This window comes from Pituophis catenifer, unplaced genomic scaffold (assembly GCF_029215685.1).
Source record: "Pituophis catenifer annectens isolate HBS135680 unplaced genomic scaffold, rPitCat1.0.hap2 SCAF_3, whole genome shotgun sequence".
Lineage (NCBI taxonomy): Eukaryota > Metazoa > Chordata > Lepidosauria > Squamata > Colubridae > Pituophis > Pituophis catenifer.
The window spans coordinates 76964811-76983895 of NW_027256883.1; the positions used below are offsets into that span (position 1 = coordinate 76964811).

General features: G+C 38.9%; 1 protein-coding gene across 1 annotated transcript in view; it reads left to right on the plus strand.

Moving 5' to 3' along the window:
• Positions 1–19085, plus strand: part of DROSHA (drosha ribonuclease III) — a 105720-nt gene that overhangs the window by 24542 nt on the left and 62093 nt on the right. Inside the window, exons 10-16 of the mRNA XM_070940765.1 lie at positions 1690–1761; positions 4214–4295; positions 6451–6525; positions 9824–9993; positions 13338–13462; positions 14548–14647; positions 18415–18522. Of these exons, the coding sequence (XP_070796866.1) occupies positions 1690–1761; positions 4214–4295; positions 6451–6525; positions 9824–9993; positions 13338–13462; positions 14548–14647; positions 18415–18522 (732 nt within the window). The remainder of the gene's footprint in view (positions 1–1689; positions 1762–4213; positions 4296–6450; positions 6526–9823; positions 9994–13337; positions 13463–14547; positions 14648–18414; positions 18523–19085) is intronic.

Genomic DNA, 19085 nt, shown 5'->3' on the forward strand with positions numbered 1-19085 from the left:
ACCGAGAATAATTTCTTGGCTAAAAACTGCACTTCTGTGGCCAAACAATTCTGCAAGAGAGAACAATAAAGAGTTTAAAAAGTGGTCTTTTCAGGGGAACCCATTTTATTTAAAAAGGCATAACTTTTTTCCCAGACTAAGCTACCCTCTCAGAAAGAAGCACGTCTTCTGTTTTAGTTGGAAAATTGTAGCCTGGATGGAGATGGCAGCCAAGGATTGTTGACCTTTTATAATTAAACCATGAGAGCTCATTTTCTGCTATGTTTGAAGAGCATGAACTGGGAATAGTAAGACCCTGGTCAAATCTTAGTTCAGCTAATAACGTGCAGCAGTGTGAGATGGGATATCTCTCATCACCCCTCCTGCGAGGGGTTTTTACATGCTGTCAAAACTTGCCCTGTAAACTGGCTGCAGGCTTGCTCAGACGAAACAGAGAGAGGGGTTGACTGTCAAAACCTGATCTGGTCTTTCTTCTTTGTTTTTTGCCTGTGCAAGTTGGTGTACCTCTATGAAATATAGATTAAAATGTAGTGATGGGATTTAAAGTGAGGGCTTCCATTTCCTCACCTCAATATAAGCATTGGTTCTGTTCACTGGCAAGGGGCACAGAGCTCTCTTTTATATTTTAGGAATCACAGGAGCATGAAATTGGGGAACTCCTGTCTTGGAGTGACTGTTGGATAAGCCAAGCAAGTATTTGAGTAATATTACGGATCAGAGTGCTGATGTGAAGTTTTTAAAGCAAAATAAATACTATGTGATTTAGGTGCTTTGGGGAATAGGTTGACTCCCTCTTCCTTGTGGCAACCCCAATATCTAAAGCACGGGTGTCAAACCCGTGGCGTCACGTTGCCATCGTGATGTTTTTGCAACATTTTTTCCCTTCATGGAGCTGGGGTGGGTGTGGCCTGTGCGTGACGCATCTGGCCTGTGGGCCACCAGTTTGCCCCCCCCCCTCCCGATCCAAGGGGTTGCCACAAGGCGGGGGAGTCAACAAGAAGCAATGGATGGAAACCAATCAAAGAGAGAAGCAATCTAGAACTAAAGGGAAACTTCCTGACAGAACTATTAATCAGTGGAACGACTTGCCTCCAGAAATAGTGGGTGTTCCAACAAAGTTTTTTAAGAAGAGATTGGACAACCATTTACCTGAAATGTTATAGGGTTCCCTGCCTGAGCAAGAGGTTGGACTAGACAACCTCCAAGGTTCCATCCAAATATGTTATTCTCTTCTTCTGTAATCAAATAATGTTAGTATTTCTTTACTAGCAAATGTCCACTGGTATTATTAACGATCTGTGTTCTGTAATTGTATTTGTATCTCACCTTCTAAAAGTATAAACTATTTGATGGATTAGAATAGCATAAATTGTGTGAATAGCTTTCCTGTATTCTCATTACAGTGTATATATTTTCATTGCAGGGAATGTACATTACACAGTACATAAGTAACTTGTTACATTCAGTCGCTTTGCTGCATCTGCTTTAAATGTCCAGTAGGTGGCAGTATTTGATCATGCCATTACCCTTCTGCTTTTGATGCCATTTGCCAGCTGGTCATCACAAACTTTATTTTACATATGCAACATTTTGCGCATGCAACGTTTGATCAGAAGACAGCAAAGGCTCTTAAGAGTGTTGATTGCACTGCTCCTTAAAAGTGTTCCATGTTTCTTTGTCTCTTTCTAGATTCCTCTGTGCAAAGTAATCAGATTTAACATTGATTATACAATTCATTTCATTGAGGAGATGATGCCTGAAGTAAGTTATGAATGTGATTATTCAAGACATCTGTTTGGTTTGCGATGCACCAAGATATTTTAAATTTTTGATTCATGCATATTCTGAAGTGGAACATATTGTATGCCTGGGTAGGCACTTGTAATTAAAGATACACTGTTTTAGAATCACAATGTCTATGATTCTGAAATATAATTATAAAAATACAATAAAGCAAGACTTAAAACAAGTTAAACATATGCCCCCCCCTCCAAGAGCAGGCCGTAACCTCAGCTGAGTAAAATATTAAGGGCTGCTGAAACTTTTCCTCAGGTGGGAAAAAAAATCAGATTATTGTACCTCTGTTAAAAAAAAAGATATATATTTTAGGGTAGTGGTAACATTTTCAGCATAAGAGGTGTCTTTCAAATGATAAAATTAACTAGTTTCGGTGAGGAAAAAACGTACTGTGAAAAGAGAGGTGTATGGGGCCTGAAATAAATATTTTCAGGGACAAAGTTCCTATTTAGGAAGCTAAATATTGATCCTCTGCTGAGATCATTTTCTATTTCCTCCTTCTTCTATTTCTTGCTTCTTCAACAGTCCATTTTTTTTTCTCGAAAGTAGAGTATGAATATTTAAATTATTTGTTCCATATTTCTTCATAAGATAAGTGATGGATGGGAGACGATCTGGGATATCTCTCGTTATACCAATACTAACCTTACCAATAAGTGAATTTTAAGGGAAAGATACACCTTTCTGGATATTTCATTTGTTCATATAGGTAGTCCTCAACTTACGACCACAATTGAGGCCAAAATTTATGTTGCTAAGTGAGAAATTTGTTATGTGAGTTTTGCCTCATTCTACGATTTTTCTTGCCACATTTGCTAAGTGAATCACTGCAGTTGTTAAATTAGTAATACGGTTGTTAAGTGAATCTGGTTCCCCCGTTGACTTTGCTTGTCAGAAGGTTGCAAAAAGATGATCACACTGCAACCGTCATAAATATGAGTTAGTTGTCAAGCATCCAAATGTAAACCGTGGGGATACCGCAACGGTCATAAGTGTGAAAAATGGTCATAAGTCACTTTTTTTAGTGCCATTATAATTTTGAACAGTCACTAAGCAAACTGTTGTAACTCGAGGACTACCTGTATATAGAGTTTATATCTGGAGTTAGTCTGGTTATCTTCTGGTTGTAATATATTTAGAGATTATTTCATAGCAATAGCACATAGACTTATATACCACCCCATAATGCTTTACAGCTCTCTCTGGGCAGTTTACAATATCAACATATTGCCCCCCACCCCAAAAGCCTGGATCCTCATTTTACTAACCTCGGAAGGATGGAAGGCTGAGTCAATCTTGAGCCCCCATCAGGGTTGAACTCCAGGCAGTGGGCAGAGTTTGCCTGCCATACTGCATTCTAAACACTGCACCGCCATTTTCTTTTAAGGAAGTAAAGTGTCTGTGGAAACATACAAAGACCTCTGAATCATTTTGTGTGTTTTTGTTTTGAGAAAGAAAATCAGGAAAAAATTTAATAATCCTTCCCCCCCTCCCAATTTGAGACAGAAGCAATTAAAAGTAGTAGGGAAAAAAAAGAAAATTGGAAATGTTTCTCCTAACACAGGGCCCAGTCCCTGGGCTGTGGCCCATTAGAAACCGGGCTGCACAGCTGGAGGTGAGGGGTGGGTGAAGAAAATTGCCAATGTAACATATGGATATCTTTCCCCTTGGCTGTTGGAGATGCTACCATCTCCATTTCTGGTTTCTCAGATTTTGTAAAAAGTACCGTATTTTTCGGAGTATAAGATGCACCTACCTTTTTTGTTGAGAAAAACAAGAAAAAGAAATCTGCCTCTGCCTTCCAGCAATTTTGCCTCGTTGCAGCAAACAGCCTGCTTTACTTTCATTTTCGTTTTCAGCATAGCTTGATTAGCACAAGGAAAAAAAATCTGCTCCAGCAATTTACCTCCTTGTAGCAAGCAGCAGAGGCCTGCACAAAGCAGCTGAGAGCAAAACAGCTGAGAGTTGGGAGGCCGATCCAATCAACTTGTGCTAATTAGGCTGTGCTGAAGCTGAAAGGAGTTGTTTTTTTCTTGCTGCTTGCTGCAAGGAGGTAACTGCTGGGAGGCAGAGGCCAAAGGGTGGGGGCCAGTGGGTCCGCGGGGCTACATTTGGTGTATAAGATACACCTAAATTTTCACTCCCTTTTAGAGGGGTGGGGAAAGGTGCATCTTATACTCTGAAAAATACGGTAATCTTTGTTTTTCAGTCCTCTTGTCATAAGCATAAAGAAATGGGAACTTGGGCTGAGGGGAGAGGATCCTGCAATTTGAGGGTGGTTAGCCCCTATCCTATCCTGTCCAATCCCGTCCCGTCCCATCTCTGATTTCAGGGAATACATTCAAATCTCATGATGTAAGTTGGTGAAGATGTTTATTGTATGGTCTTGAGTTGCTTACTTTTTTCCCCTCCCCAGAACTTTTGTGTCCGAGGCCTGGAACTCTTCTCTTCTTATCTCTTCAAAGATATTTTAGAACTGTACGATTGGAATCTGATTGGTAACTATCTTAAAAGTATATTCATAGGAGATCTCTAGTTGCTGCATAGTTGTTTATTTGCTGTATTAATGTGCTGGTAGATTCTCTCTTGATGCGTGCTAGAACCCTTCCCCCACCTGACTACGGAATCTTTCAAGGGAAGGTATTTTGTTAAAAAGCAAAAGTCAGGGATTTATATCACATTTTTATATTGTGATTCCCCCCCCCCCCCATTTGTCCAGGAAAAATAAAGAGATAAGCTAGTTTGAGATGATAGTTAAGGGCATCCTTGAGAGTTAGAAGCCATATGATAAAGAAAATATCTATAAAATGATATATAGGTGGCACCTGCCTCCAAATAGACTAGCTAAAATGTTCCCAGGGCAGTCGGCGGATTACTGGAAATGTGGAGGGGAATGTGGCACTTACTATCACCAATGGTGGTCATGTCCGAAGGCAGTGATATTTTGGGGGAAAATTAAAAAATGGCTCAATGAGATATTAGTGTTAAAAATTGACTGGCGACCAGAGACATGCCTGCTCGGCACCAAACCGGAAAATATAAAAAAAAGATTTATGGTATTTGGCATTACATATCATTACAGCGGCGAGACTGATATACGCACAATTTTGGAAGAACCAAAATATCCCAACAGAGGAGGCTATTATAAAAAAACTTTTGGAATGTGCGGAAGCAGATACGCTAACTAAAAAATTACAGGATAGAGAGCAAACACAAGTAGGTTTAGCTTGGGACAAATTTTATAAATGGTTAGAAAAGAGGAATTTATAACACATTTTAGTTGAGGATTGGTAGTTGAAGAGATATTTATACTATATAAGATAAGTGTGGTCGAACAGACCTAAGTGATGCATTAAGAGATATAAGATGTTCTGTCTTCTCTGGAATATAATTAAGAGTCATAGTACTGAATATTTGTGTACTATGGTATGATATGGAAGTACGTATATTTATTGGTGTATTGTTATGTTTGTCATTTTATGTTGTTTGTTTTTTCTTTTTAAATGAAATGTAAATAAACATTATTTAAAAAAAAAAAAGAAGCCATATGAAGAGCTATATAAATAAGTCTGTCTCCTGATAAATAAGTATTTTGCTTTTAAGACTAGATAGAGTTAACTGCCCTCTATCGCCATTGTATTGTGTAAAGTGCCAATGATATGCTCTGAAAAATTGAGACATTGACCCTAAAATTTGTGGGAACCCTTAATTTTCCCCCCCTCCCATTAAATCATGTCCAAATTCTTTTTGGAATTTGCGTTTTGAGATTCCTGGAGAAGTCCCTGAAGTTTTATTGGCAAGGTTTTTCAGAAGCGCTTTGTCATTGCTTGGTCCCTAGGGCTGATAGAAAGTGACTGTCCCAAGGTCATCCAATTGGTTTATTGCCTAAGATGGGACTAGAAGTCACAGTCCCCAGTTTTCTAGCGTGATGCCTTAACCTCTTCACTGAACTGCCTCTACCCCTAAATTAGGAGGCAGTCAATTAATTCAGAATATTTAAGGAAAGGAGATACCCAGTCTAGAGAATATGAATATTGCATAGTTGCTGAGAAACTAAAAGAAGGTTTCTCAAAGAATTCAAAGTTTACAGGCAGAAGGAGAAAAGTATAAGGGATAACTTCCCCATCCATTATGTTCAGTGGTTATAAAAAGCCAGGTTTGTGTTGTGTGGTGGACATAAATAGTTGATATGTTATAACCTTCTACATATTTCATAGCTATGATAACAATGCCCATGGCAGATTTTGTGCAAATGCTCTTTATTGTCCACTATAATTCTGAGATCATGCCGTTGTATGTTCTGAGTTTTCCTTTTATTAGACAATTTTTTTTTAGTTCTATTAAGTTTCACTCCAGATGCTAATTCTCATAAGTCCCACCCATATACTACCCATCTGTAGTATAATGATATTTGGAAGACCCTGTGTTCCCAATCTTTTCCAGACGGAGGGATAAAAAAACTTGCTTTTCACAAAACAAAACAACTGTTTCATAGCATGTAAAATCATTTGCTTTGTAGCAGATTTGTAGAATGCAAATTCAGTTCTATAAAAGTAGTTTGATTTTTACTGAAGTACCAAAGGTACAGGTAAATGTTCTATGAAATTGCACCTTGTGATATACGACACATTGCTGTTCATTTTGTTATATAAGGTCCTTCATCAGAAAACAGTGATACTTCATGTCCTCGGTTCCATTTCATGCCACGCTTTGTAAGATTTCTTCCAGGTAAGTGTATTTGGTTTCAGTGTGACAGCTATTCTTTTAGTTACTTCTCTCTGAGAGGATATAAATCTATGGCTGGACTAGTGTTTCTCAATCTTGACACTTGAAGATGTGAGGACTTCAACTCCCAGAGTTCCTCAGCCCGCTATGCTTGCTGAGAAATTCTGAAAATTGAATTCCATATATCTTCAAGTTGCCATGGGTGAGAAATATTGGTCTGGACTATGCTTCTGTTTATGACTATGTTTATGATGCAGTGGCTTAGTGGCTAAGACACTGAGCTTGTCGATCGAAAGGTCGGCAATTCAGCGGTTCGAATCGCTAGTGCCTCATAATGGGGTGAGCTCCCGTTACTTGTCCCAGCTTCTACCAACCTAGCAGTTCGAAAGCACGTAAAAAATGCAAGTAGAAAAATAGGGACCACCTTTGGTGGGAAGGTAACAGCATTCCGTGCGCCTTTGGCATTTAGTCATGTCGGCCACATGACCACGGAGACGTCTTTGGACCGCGCTGGCTCTTCGGCTTTGAAACGGAGATGACCACTGCCCCCTAGAGTCAGGAACGACTAGCACATATGTGCGAGGGGAACCTTTACCTTTATGCTTCTTCCAAACTTGCAAATGTGTGTTGAAGAATCCACACAGATATTCAATTGTCACCTTGGCATATATTTAAATCTATATTATTTGTATCACTCCTTACACGTTTAAGAGCTTCAATACTTAAAATAATTTAGAATCTATGTTCAGCCATAACACTTGTTTTTCTACCATGCACAAAGCTTATATTACTACTAAGGTTCAAATGGAATGCTAAGCAGCACCCATAAGAAAACCAAATTAACCTGGCCTAAAGGTAACTAAGTTTAGAATTATTATTATTGCTTTCACTGCCCTGATTAAGTATGTCGTATAAATGTTGCTTGGGACTTATTGAGAATTTTTGGTTATTATTCATAAGCAGCAGAAGCTTTGTGGAATGTTTGAACTCTGATTTCTGGTTGCCACTCCTGAAAATACCCAAAGGTGCTTTTTCAAAGGCAACTGGACTGTCTATGTTTTTTTTTTCCTTGATGATGTTTCGCTTCTCATCCAAGAAGCTTCTTCAGTTTATCTGTGCCCTCAGGATCACCTGAATAGTGCAAATGGGTGTGGAACTTTCTTGGAACTGAAGAAGCTCCTTGGATGAGAAGCAAAATGTCTTCAAGGAAAAAAATAAAGAACGTCCAGTCCAGGGGTGGGTTCTGCTTACCTTTACTACCAGTTTGCAATGGGACAATGGGAGATTGTCAATTATGATGTCCGGGCGGGTGGGCGAAGCCTTCCACCACTTTTACTATTGGTTCTAAATGGGTGAAATGTAAAATTTGTTATTACTGGTTCTGTGGGCTTGGCTTGGTGGGGGGGTAATGTGACTGGGTGGGCGTGGCCAACCTTTTTTTTTTTTAACTTTTCAAAGCATTTTTTCTAATGCTTTGAAAAGCCTCTGATGATCAGGCAACTCAGCTGGGATCGTCAGAGACTTTTCAAAGCATTTTTTTTACCACCTCTTTGGCCAAGAGGTTGCAGAAAAAAATGCTTTGAAAAGCCTCTGAAAATTTTTTCGTCGGAAGAGGTGGTAAAAAAAATGCTTTTAAAAGTAAAAAAAAAAAAGCCTCTGTTGATTGTGCGGCTCAGCTGGGCATGGTGGGTGGGGGGAGGGAGCAGGGATTTTTGCTACCGGTTCTCCGAACCACCCACTGCCATCGCTACCGGCTCAGGTGATCCGGTCCGAACCGGGAGTATTTCACCCCTGGTTCTAAAGAACCAGACAAAACCGGGAGCAACCCACCACTGGTCCAGTCCAGTTGCCTTTTGAAAAAGCACCTTTGGGACAGCCATGATCTGGATGACTGAGAATCTCCGTAGACACTCCTGTAATGCACTATCTTAGAGATTGGTTTTCTGTTTCTGGTTTCTTCTTCCATCCAGAGACCTACCTATAGGAAACTTATACTTATGGTCACCTCTGATTGGACCTACAGCTTTCTGTTGTGTTAGATGCTCTTCTCTATAATGGAGAATGTGCAGCACAAATTATTTCACTGTTCTAATAGAATTTTCATAGGAAGCTGCTTTTAAAGCGAGTCAGAACGATCAGTGAGATGATCAGTTATAACTTTCTAGCAACAGCAGCCATCATACAAAATTTCCACTGAAATTTAACTGTTGCCCAAATAATGAGAAGGCGAGCAGGATTTCCCTTGAGTTTGTTTTTATCTATCATGCATAGACATCTTGCCAAGGTGTGTTTATATTAGGGTTGGAAGGCGTGCTTTTTAAAAATGTTTTGTTTTCAAAGATCTGATGATATTTATTATTTCTGTCTATCACTGGAAGTGCCTTTTCTTCTACTGCTTGAATTACATTTGATGTAATTATTTTGTTTGTTTTTTTTGTTTTTTGTTTTTTGTTTTGAACGTTAAGGTTTGGTTATGAACTTTTTAATATAATTTTATTGTATTTTATTGCTGAAACTTATATTTGAATGTATTGCACTGCCTTGGGTGACTGGGTCCAGACTGGTGGTTTATAAATATTTAAGTAAAATATATATATATATTTTAAAAATTTAAATATGTTTAAAATCCAGCCAATTGTAGACTTTCAGGCTTGTGAAATAAGTTATGTATACCATGTCTTGATATGGTATCACAGTCCTACTAGCTTTGAAGGCAAAAGTCCAGGTTGACATGAAAACATAGTCTTTTTGCTGCTTATTTTAAGACCTAAAAATGATATAACGTGGCTTCCAACCCCCCCTCTCTCAAATTCTTGCATTTGCTTTGTGAAACAAAAAAAATTGTAAAATAATTTATATTTAACTTTTAATATAATGTGTAACAGGGGAATTAGTCATTGGCAGCTGCTTTCAAGTTGTACACACAACCTCCATTTTGGACTTTTTGTGAATTTTTATAGATTTTGTGCAAGCACTAAATTGAGCGACACCCAAGTTCAAACAATTGCATGGTGGCTAATATAGGGTGGCTTAATATTTGAGTTAGTGCATCATTCTAGGCCAAAATATGGTTGGCCTGGCTTTGGTTCATTTGGCTCACCCCAGCTATTTTGATTTCTAAACTGCTTTATAAATTAGTGTGATAGGTGAATCCCACCAGTTGTAGCTTATGGCTTAATGTGATGTGTAGACAGTCTATTGTTTAAGTTTTCTGCAGAAGGTGTTTAGCTGCCCTGAAACCATTGCTAGTTTTCAAATGCTTTCAGTGTATTCTGACAACCAGTCCCATTCTGTTTTTAAGATGGCGGGAAGGAAGTTCTCTCAATGCATCAGATCCTCCTGTATTTGTTACGCTGCAATAAACCGCTCGTGCCAGAAGAAGAGATTGCCAATATGCTACAGTGGGAAGAGCTGGAATGGCAGAAATATGCCGAGGAATGCAAAGGAATGATAGTGACCAGCTCTGGCATGGTATTGAAATGTTCTTTCTTGAAATAAAACTACAGTAAATATACACTAAATATTAGCCATTCCAACTACTACTGACAAGTGTATGTTTTTAATGTTACATTATCACAGAATCTATTACAGTTGAGCAATGTGTCACTCTGTACCTCATTTGCCACCCCAAGTCCTCTAACCTGGACGAAGCTGAGTATTCCATTGACATCATGGCATCAATTGTGGGCCCCTTTGCGGGGGGCCACAAGTAGAAAACAAAATACAGTGTGGAGTCTGAAAGATATCAGCCTGGCCACTGTCCAAGCCTGATAAAGGTCGGTAATTGTAAACTATCTTGAAAGACTGTGGGAAAGGAAAGACTTTGCTGGAGAGGAATTCCCTGTAAATTAAATAAAAGGGGTTTATTGGGATGAGGACTCGGCTTCGTGCTGCTGGGGAAGCCTAGGTCAGAACAAAAACAAAAATGTATCTTTATATCAAAAGCTAGAAGAGCTATGGTGGTGGCAGATGCAATAAAAGCTAAATGGGGCCTGATCCAGCAGTTACTTGTCAGGGTCAATTTCAGAGGTCTTTTACAGAGGTTTATCCATTTGTCCATTATTCACAAGATACTTTTCACTTCCGTTTAGTATTTGATTACAGATAATCCTTGACTTATAACAAGTCACTTAACGATTATAATTAATTATGACTAACCCGAAAAGGGGGACTTACAATCCAGGTGAAAAGTTCTGGTGGTCGTGCCATCTTCCCTCCCACCCATGGTCACATGACCACACTTTGGGCACTTAGCAACACAGCTGTATATATGGATGTCTATAGCATCCCGTGTCACATAAGCGTATTTTACTGTAGTTTTTTCTAAAATTGACAGTTACTTCTGGTTTTTGACAAAACCGCAAACCAAAACCATTGTTCATTTTATGACTGTGGCTTTTGCTTAACAACCACCACAAAAAACTTTCATTGTTTCTTCTGTTTTATGACCATGAGGATTTATGACCATAATGGGCAGACTGCATTACTATCGTAACTCGAGGACTACCTCTTATGAATTGTCTGCGGCCTATTTGCAACCGGGCTGTGTGAGTGCCAGCTGGTGCATGTGCATGGGTGTGCACAGCCCCACTTCTGCGAACATCGTGAGGGCTTGCAGCCCCAGTCAAGCAAACATTTTGAGGATTTGTAGCCCCACTCGTGCGAGTATTGCGAGGGCTCGTGGTATCATTTGTGTGATCATCGTGAGCACTTGCGGCCCCACTCAAGTGAGCGTTCATGGCTCCACTCATGTGAGTGTCTCAGCCCTACTCGCACAAGCAGCAGGTGCTTGCCTGTGCACAAAATCATCTCTTTCTCCCCTTGCCGCCCCCCCTCCCGGACCGCCAACCCGGAAATGTTGGGGAACTCTGATCTAAGATATTAACATGCCTTTGTATTCATGTGTGGGTTAAATGCATTAGGTTCCATCAAGTCTGTCTAATATACTGAATGCCAATGAAACAAGCATAGAACAGTAGGATAAAATACTGACAAGGGAATACAAAGTTCGGAAAGTAAAATTAAAAAAAAAAAAAGGAAGGCAGGCAGAAAGCAATCCAAGCAATGAGTTTTAAATAAATGATCTGCTTGAATGTCTCCCTCCCTCCTCCATGCTCCAGAACGTTTTATCCATCTCCCAAAAGAAAGAAAATCTCATGTCACATAAACACCTCTTCCTGTTGTGTTCACCTTAATATGTATTGTACTTCTGACAACAGGAGTAACTTTTGTGGATTTTAATAATGAACCTCTCACCTTGCTACTTGTCTATAATGACTAAAGATCATGAGGGGATTTATGGAGCATCATTTTCTTGGTTGCATGTGTGTGTGTCTCTCCATGTAGCTTTTTAAAATGAGAATGAAAAAAGGAAGAAAAATAGGTTTTGTGTGTGCATATTTTTCTTTTCTGTCAAGTCCCTATAGTGACAATAGCAATTATTCTAATTTCTGCCGGGAACAAATAGAAGAGGAAGATTTGTGTGGGTTTTCTGTTTCTTTGTTAATGCAAAGACTAAATTAGGAATAGAGAGAAGAGGAATATTTCACAGAGCATAACCTTGTAAATTTATTGAGAAGAGCATCACATTATTTAAATAAAAATGAATTTTGAGTCTTCTTCAGGGCTAAGTATCCATCCGTTTCTGGAGTGATGTTTTAATTGTAAAGTTTAGAATGACAGTGGCTCCCGCAAGATAATTAAATTTTTATCAGATTTTTTAATTGTTTCTACCACTAGCTTACATTTATATTAGTCCTTTCAGCCATTATGAGGTCCTAACATATTAATTCCTGGGTGAAACCTTACACTATAAAAACAGAATGAATGGTTAATTTTGTGAGAACTTTTGGGAGAAACAGAAGGATGGTAATTCTAATTTTAGTCCTCCCATAAGTTACTGTAATCAATAAGTAACAGTGACTTAAACAACCTAAAATTAACCTCAGCCATTTTGTGTTTTAAATCTAACGTGTTTCCCCGAAAATAATACCCTGTCTTATATTTTTTTGAACCCTGAAATAAGCGCTTGGCCTTATTGCCATGCGCTCAAAAGCCCAATTGGGCTTATTATCAGGGGATATCTTATTTTGGGGGGAAACAGGATAATAGTAGTAGCATGAAATGAGGTGACCATCTTGTTATCCTTCTCCATGTCTGTCTTATGTTCAAGCTGAACTTATTTAGCCAGCTCAAAATTTTCCATTGCCTAAGAAACTTCTGTGGTTAGACAACCCTTTTCTGTGTGTGAATGTGAAAAGAGTAACAGAAAGAATAATTCACACTTTTTCATCATATAGTAATATTTGGACATGTGAATAGGATGATTTGTTTGCCCAGGAAAGAAAATCCAATTAAAATTGAGAGAGATCCTGCTAGTTTCAGACTGCTAATTTTCAAGTAGAGCTGCTAGCTCCTTTCAGAATAGTGTTAGTAGATATAGTGCATGAGACCTCATAGAAATCTTCAATGTGTTAAGTTTGTTTGTATCTTTAGAAAGTTATGTGTAACCAAAAACTCCATAGCAGTAGCTCTTAGACTTATATACCGCTTCATAGTGTTTTACAGCTTCTCTGAGTAGTTTACAAGGTCAGCATATTGTCCCCAACAATCTGGATCTTTTACCAACCTCAGAAGGATGGAAAGCTGAGTCAACCTTGAGCCAGTCAGAATTGAACTCCTGGCAGTGGGCAGAGTTTGCCTGCAATACTGCATTCTAACTACTGTGCCACCAACATAGTTCAAATAAACATTGATGGAGCCATTATTAGTGGAAAATTTATTGTTTCTTTCTTTTTCCTTTTCTGTTCCTGCAGAAGCCCAGTTCTGTTCGCATTGATCAGTTGGATCGTGAGCAATTCAACCCTGAAGTGATTACTTTTCCCATTATCGTCCATTTTGGAATACGACCAGCTCAACTCAGTTATGCTGGAGACCCACAGTAAGCTCCTCCCTTATTAATTATATGGAACTAATAAACAACGTAACATTTTTTAAAATAAGTAATATGTATATGTAGTGAAGCATTTAATATTATTGTCAGGTGTCCATATCTAAAATGTTTGCCTCCTTTTCCTTTTGTTGAGAGTGGCAAAGTGCCGTTGTCTCCATGAGAGATTCCAGATGGTTGTGGTCAAAGATTTGATGGAATTAACTGAATGAACTTTTATCATGCAAAATCATCTTTTTTCCCTGAATACCCCATTGCACATTTTTTTTAAAAAAAATATTTATTTTTGGTACGTTTTTCCCTTATTGGAAAGATTCACTTCCATTATCAGTGGCCCAAGCCAACTCTGGTTCCAACTCCGAGCGCGGCCCTCCCGAACTCCGTTTTCACTGGCAGAGGGTTGCAGGAGGCTGTGGCAGCCGAAAACAGAGCCCAAGAGCCCGTTTTCCCTGGCAGAAACACCACAGGCTGGTCCTTCGCTGTTTCCGAGGTGGCCCCATAGGCCAGATCTAAGTACCTCGCGGGCCGGATCTGGCCCCCAGGCCTTGAGTTTGACACCCCTGCGATAGATGATACTGGAAATATACAGGTAGTTCTCGACGTACGACTACAATTTCTATTGCTAAGCGAAATAGGTGTTAAGTGAATTTTGCCTCCTTTTTATGACCTTTTTTGTCACAGTTGTTAAGTGAATCACTACAGTGGTTAAGTTAGTAACATGGTTGTTAAGTGAATCTGGCTTCCCCCTTGACTTCCCTTGTCAGAAAGTCGTAAAAGGTGATCACAGGACCCAGGGACACTGCAAATAAATATGACCGGTTGCCAAGCACCTGAATTTTGATCACATGAGGGATGCTGCAAAGGTTGGAACTGTGAAAAATGATCATAAGTCACTTTATTCAGTGCCGTTGTAGATTTGAACAGTCACCAAATGAACTGTAAGTCGAGGACAACCTGTATTAGTTTGTCTGTATGGTTATGAAGCGAATTCCGGTGTATAAATTAATTCTGGACAGGTGACTAAGCTAAACACACAATGTTCCAAAATGTAACTATAGTTCTTTCATCTCTTTCAGGTACCAAAAACTCTGGAAAAGTTATGTGAAATTACGCCACCTGCTGGCTAATAGTCCCAAAGTGAAACAAGCGGATAAACAGAAATTAGTTCAGAGAGAAGTATGTTATAATTTCATCTTCTGGTAATTGTTGGTTTGGCAGTTGCCTTTAACCCCAGTCTATCATGAATCCTAGTTTATTATCCAAGGTTATAGGCATCTGAGTGTTTTATTTTATGTTACTCTGTTATTCGTTTGGATGAGTGTGAACTAGAAGAATTTTACAGCTAGAAGGTACAGTATTCTGTATTTTGGTTGAAGATGCAAAGAGATGTGTGCGAGAGATAGACTGGGAGGAGGGCAGTTGACAATTTTAAGGGAGTAAAGCCAGTGTCTGCTTGCTTTGGGGGTTCTTGGGAAGAATACTGGGTTTTTAAAAAATGTAATTTACTGTAATTCACTTGTATGCACAAAAGCCAGGTTTTTCAAGTTTCATTACTAGCAATAGCACTTATATAGCTCCATAGTGCTTTACAGCCCTCTCTATAAGCGGTTTTCAGAGTCAGCATATTGACCCCCAATCTGGGTCCTGATTTTACCAACCTCAAAAGGATGGAAGGCTGAGTCAACCTTGAGCCAGTGAGAATCGAACTGCTGGCAGTCGGCTGAGTTAGCCTGCAATACTGCATTCTAATAACTGTGCCACCACAGCTCTTTTACTAACCTTACTAATTACTATTTACTTAAAATTACTAACTTTTTAATTTAATATGGGTATTCATTATTATTATTTTAGCTGCAGAAAGTCTTATGAGTGGAAAGTGGGGATAGAGAGGATGAAAATTAGTAAATAATAAACTACCCAAGGACTGCGTATGGCTTCTGCAATTTTGGGGATCTTTTGATATATCAAAATATATTAGAATATTCTAAAATAATAGTAGTTGTTTTCTAGGGATTCAGGAAGCTATGTTGTATAAATGAGATCACTGGTCCATCAACTCAGAATTGTCTAATCTGATTAATTTTAGTTTTGTCCATGAGCCACACTTCTTCCATTATATGAGCTGCTTGCAATTCTTAGGAGATGATAGAAATGCAAAGTACTAAAATGTACGGTATTCCTCAATTTATGACCGCAGTTGGAACTTCTGTCATTAAGCAATGTGATCGTTAAGTGAATTGTGCCTGATTTTACAACCATTTTTCTGTAGTTGTTAAGCAAATCACCATGGCCGTTAAGCAAATGATGTGGTTGTTCAGCAAACCCAGTTTTCTCCATCGACGTTGCTTTCTCCTGGGAAAGTTGTATATTGCGATCGTGTGACCTTGGGATACGGCAACTATTGTAAATACATGCTGGTTGTCAAGACCCCGAATTTTGGTTATGTGAGTGCGAGGATGCCGCGATGCTGCGGTAATAAGCACGGGAACTAGTCATAATTCCCTGCTTCAGCTCAGTTGTTACTTTGAATAGTGTTTATATGAACGGTTGTAAGTCGGCGAGTACCTTTAGTTCAGGCGTGAGTTCTACTTACCTTTACTACTGGTTCGCAATGGGAGCGTGCGCATGCACAGATCACCCATTATGATGTCGTGGCAGGTGGGCGGAGCCTCCCACTGATTTTACTACTGGTTCTATAGAACCGGGAACAGCCCACCACTGCTTTAGTTTCAATCTTTGATTGCTCAATTCAGTAAATCACAATTAAGCCCATGAGTTCTATCAGTAAAAAAAAAGGGGTTGCATTTGAGCAGACAAAGAATTGCTTTGTTTAAAGACTGCTGATAGCTCAATCCCTTTAACCAAATCATAAGACTTGTTGCTGTACTCAGTGCTTGTGATATGCCTGTGTGAAATATCCTAGAGCCCAAGGACATTAAAATTCACTTCCATACTATTTACATCTTCTGAACAAGAAAAGGAGTTGCTTTAGGCAATGTAATAGCTGTCATACATCCAACCTGGGTTTCCTTTTAATTGCAGAATCCTATTATCTATCATACATTACTTGTAAAATGTTGCAACCTCACATTTCCTTTTAAAACCAGAATGCTCTCCTATACCACTTAACGACTCTTAAAATGTATCTCCAATTAAGAAGGAGGTGTATTTATGGACTTGGTCAAGGCTGAGAGATCGCATACTAAGGTAGCCAGATCTAATCTTGAAATTCTGGCATCTCACCCATACAAACAGAAAATTCTATACTAAAAGCATGGTTAGAAAATAATAACATGACAACTTCATGGATTTGAGATGGGGAGAGCAAAAGGGGAAGGAAGGAGACAGAAAATGTCACGTTCCTTTTTTTAAAAAAGCAAAACATTGTCTCTTTTTTTAAAAAAAAATGACATTACTGTACTGCTAAGTAGTTTTGTACTGGAAAAATAGGGAACCTGTTCACACTTTATTTTTTTTTTAATCACATAGTGTAAACCTAAAGATATTTACTCAGAAAAAAACCTCTATGCAATGGCACTTCTTCCAATTAATGTTTTAGCAGCCTCGCACAGCCAAGTGTCAACATTCCAGTTGGGTTGGCCTTCAGGGTGTTAGAAGCTTCAGAGTCTTGCAAAATCAACTTTTGGCTTCCTTTCTTAAGTGGGAAGGTCCATGCCCTACTAATAAACCTGCCCCATGGTTTGGACAGACAAGAACTATTTTTTTTTTTTAATACTGTAGATTACTTTCAACTTTACAGAAGCCTTTCGTTGCTGCAGTGTAGAACAAATGGAAGACAAGAACTTTTTTTATTAAAAGAAAAGAAGAAATTTCTTTCTAGGGAATAATGGACACGTTATTGTTAAAATTATAGCAGATAGGATTTGTGGGTGATTACATTTCACTGCAAACCAGAAAGAGAGAAGGAGTGCTGCTTTGACATTTATCACCCTGCGGTGTAAATCTCTGTTTCTAGATTTTTATCACCTGAGCCGACTGGTTGCTTCCTGAAAATGTCTCTGCTTCATTTTTTTTGTTTTGTTTTGTTTTGTTTCTCTCATGGATGTACTCAGGGGTCTTAAGGCAGTCGTTTTAACAGAAGCCTACCGTAGAAAGATTTCAGCAAGATAAAGAGACATCTAAAGACTTGCTTGTCCTCATTATTCTTCATTGTGGTGTCTGTGATTTGCACATGTGGATTTGTGCTTGCAGGAACTTCTTTTTATAACCCTCTATAATAAGTAGTTCTATGGTGGGAATCCTGCCCTCTGTGGGGCTCTTTAGCATCTGCCTAAACTGAAAGCAATTCTTTTTCCAGCACAATTCTCAAAGAATCTCTTTAGCAAGATTTACTGAGAAGAACGAGATGGGTTTGCAAGAAAACCAGCAGCTGAACTATTTCCCTTCTAAAATTCAGTGTATCCCCAAGTACATTAAAACAGATGCTTCTTTCTTTTCTTCTTAACTGCCTTACTGGGAGCTGGCAAAGTGACGGGTATGGAGGTTGTGAGGCAAACAGATGCTGAGGCAGCAGATTTTTTTTCAAGGCACACATAATATAGGAAATATTTTGTGATGTATCTTTTCCTTCATCACAGCCTGTTTGTTTTTTCCTGTAAGACAGTGTACCATTTGGATGCATCCAGTCCTAATTTCAGGGGTTTCCACCAGCCCTTCCTGGTTCTGCATATTTGTATGCCAGATTGTGGCAGTAATAAACCCATTCCTATTTATCCTTTCTCCTAAGATGTGTTAGAGTGGGTTGTCCTATGTTGCCATTAGACCAAGCTCTCAGTTATATTTTTTGATTTCACTGATAATTCCATTGTGAGATTCCAAAGAACAGATGAAGGATGTTTCCTCATCAAGACTCAAGTTTTCCACAAATTCAAGGGGATGTTGATTCCTTAGCAAAATACCGTTCTCTTTTTCTTTCTCTAAAGGAAGCCCTGCAAAAAATCAGACAGAAGAATACCATGCGGCGGGAAGTAACAGTTGAGCTGAGCAGCCAAGGATTCTGGAAGACAGGAATTCGTTCTGATGTCTGTCAGGTAAGTTGAAGTTCCTTTTGTCTTCCTAGGGGATGGTGAAAGTCAGTTTTAACTAAGGCTCTTTCAAACCTGTGGAATACAAATGAGGAGGAGCATGGCTCCCAAACTCTCAAAATTCAACAAATCTACTATTGCGGATCTAATCTTGCAGAACCCGAGTATTTCTTGCATTTATTTTTCTGAGGTAAACAGAAGGTTTTGCATAGGGTACTCATCATTCCATTTCCTTTCAGAATAGTCCTAAAGAACATCTATATGGCTGCTGGTAAACCATTGAGTTGTGACCAATTTGTTATCACATAATCAATCAAACTTCAGAAAAGTGGAGATATAAGGCACATATACTCATTTCTGGACCATCCCACAGCAGGCAGTAGGAAGGAAAAATGTATATGAAAGTAGAACTTCACAAGTGAAATTTTGAACAAGAAGGATTCTCAAACATGCTTAACTATCTTTTTATTTTTATTATTCTTGGTTACTTTGAAACAGAGATGTACAAAGTGGAATTGGTATCAGTGCTATTATCTCTCCCCGTCCTCCGATGTTTTTCTTTTTATATG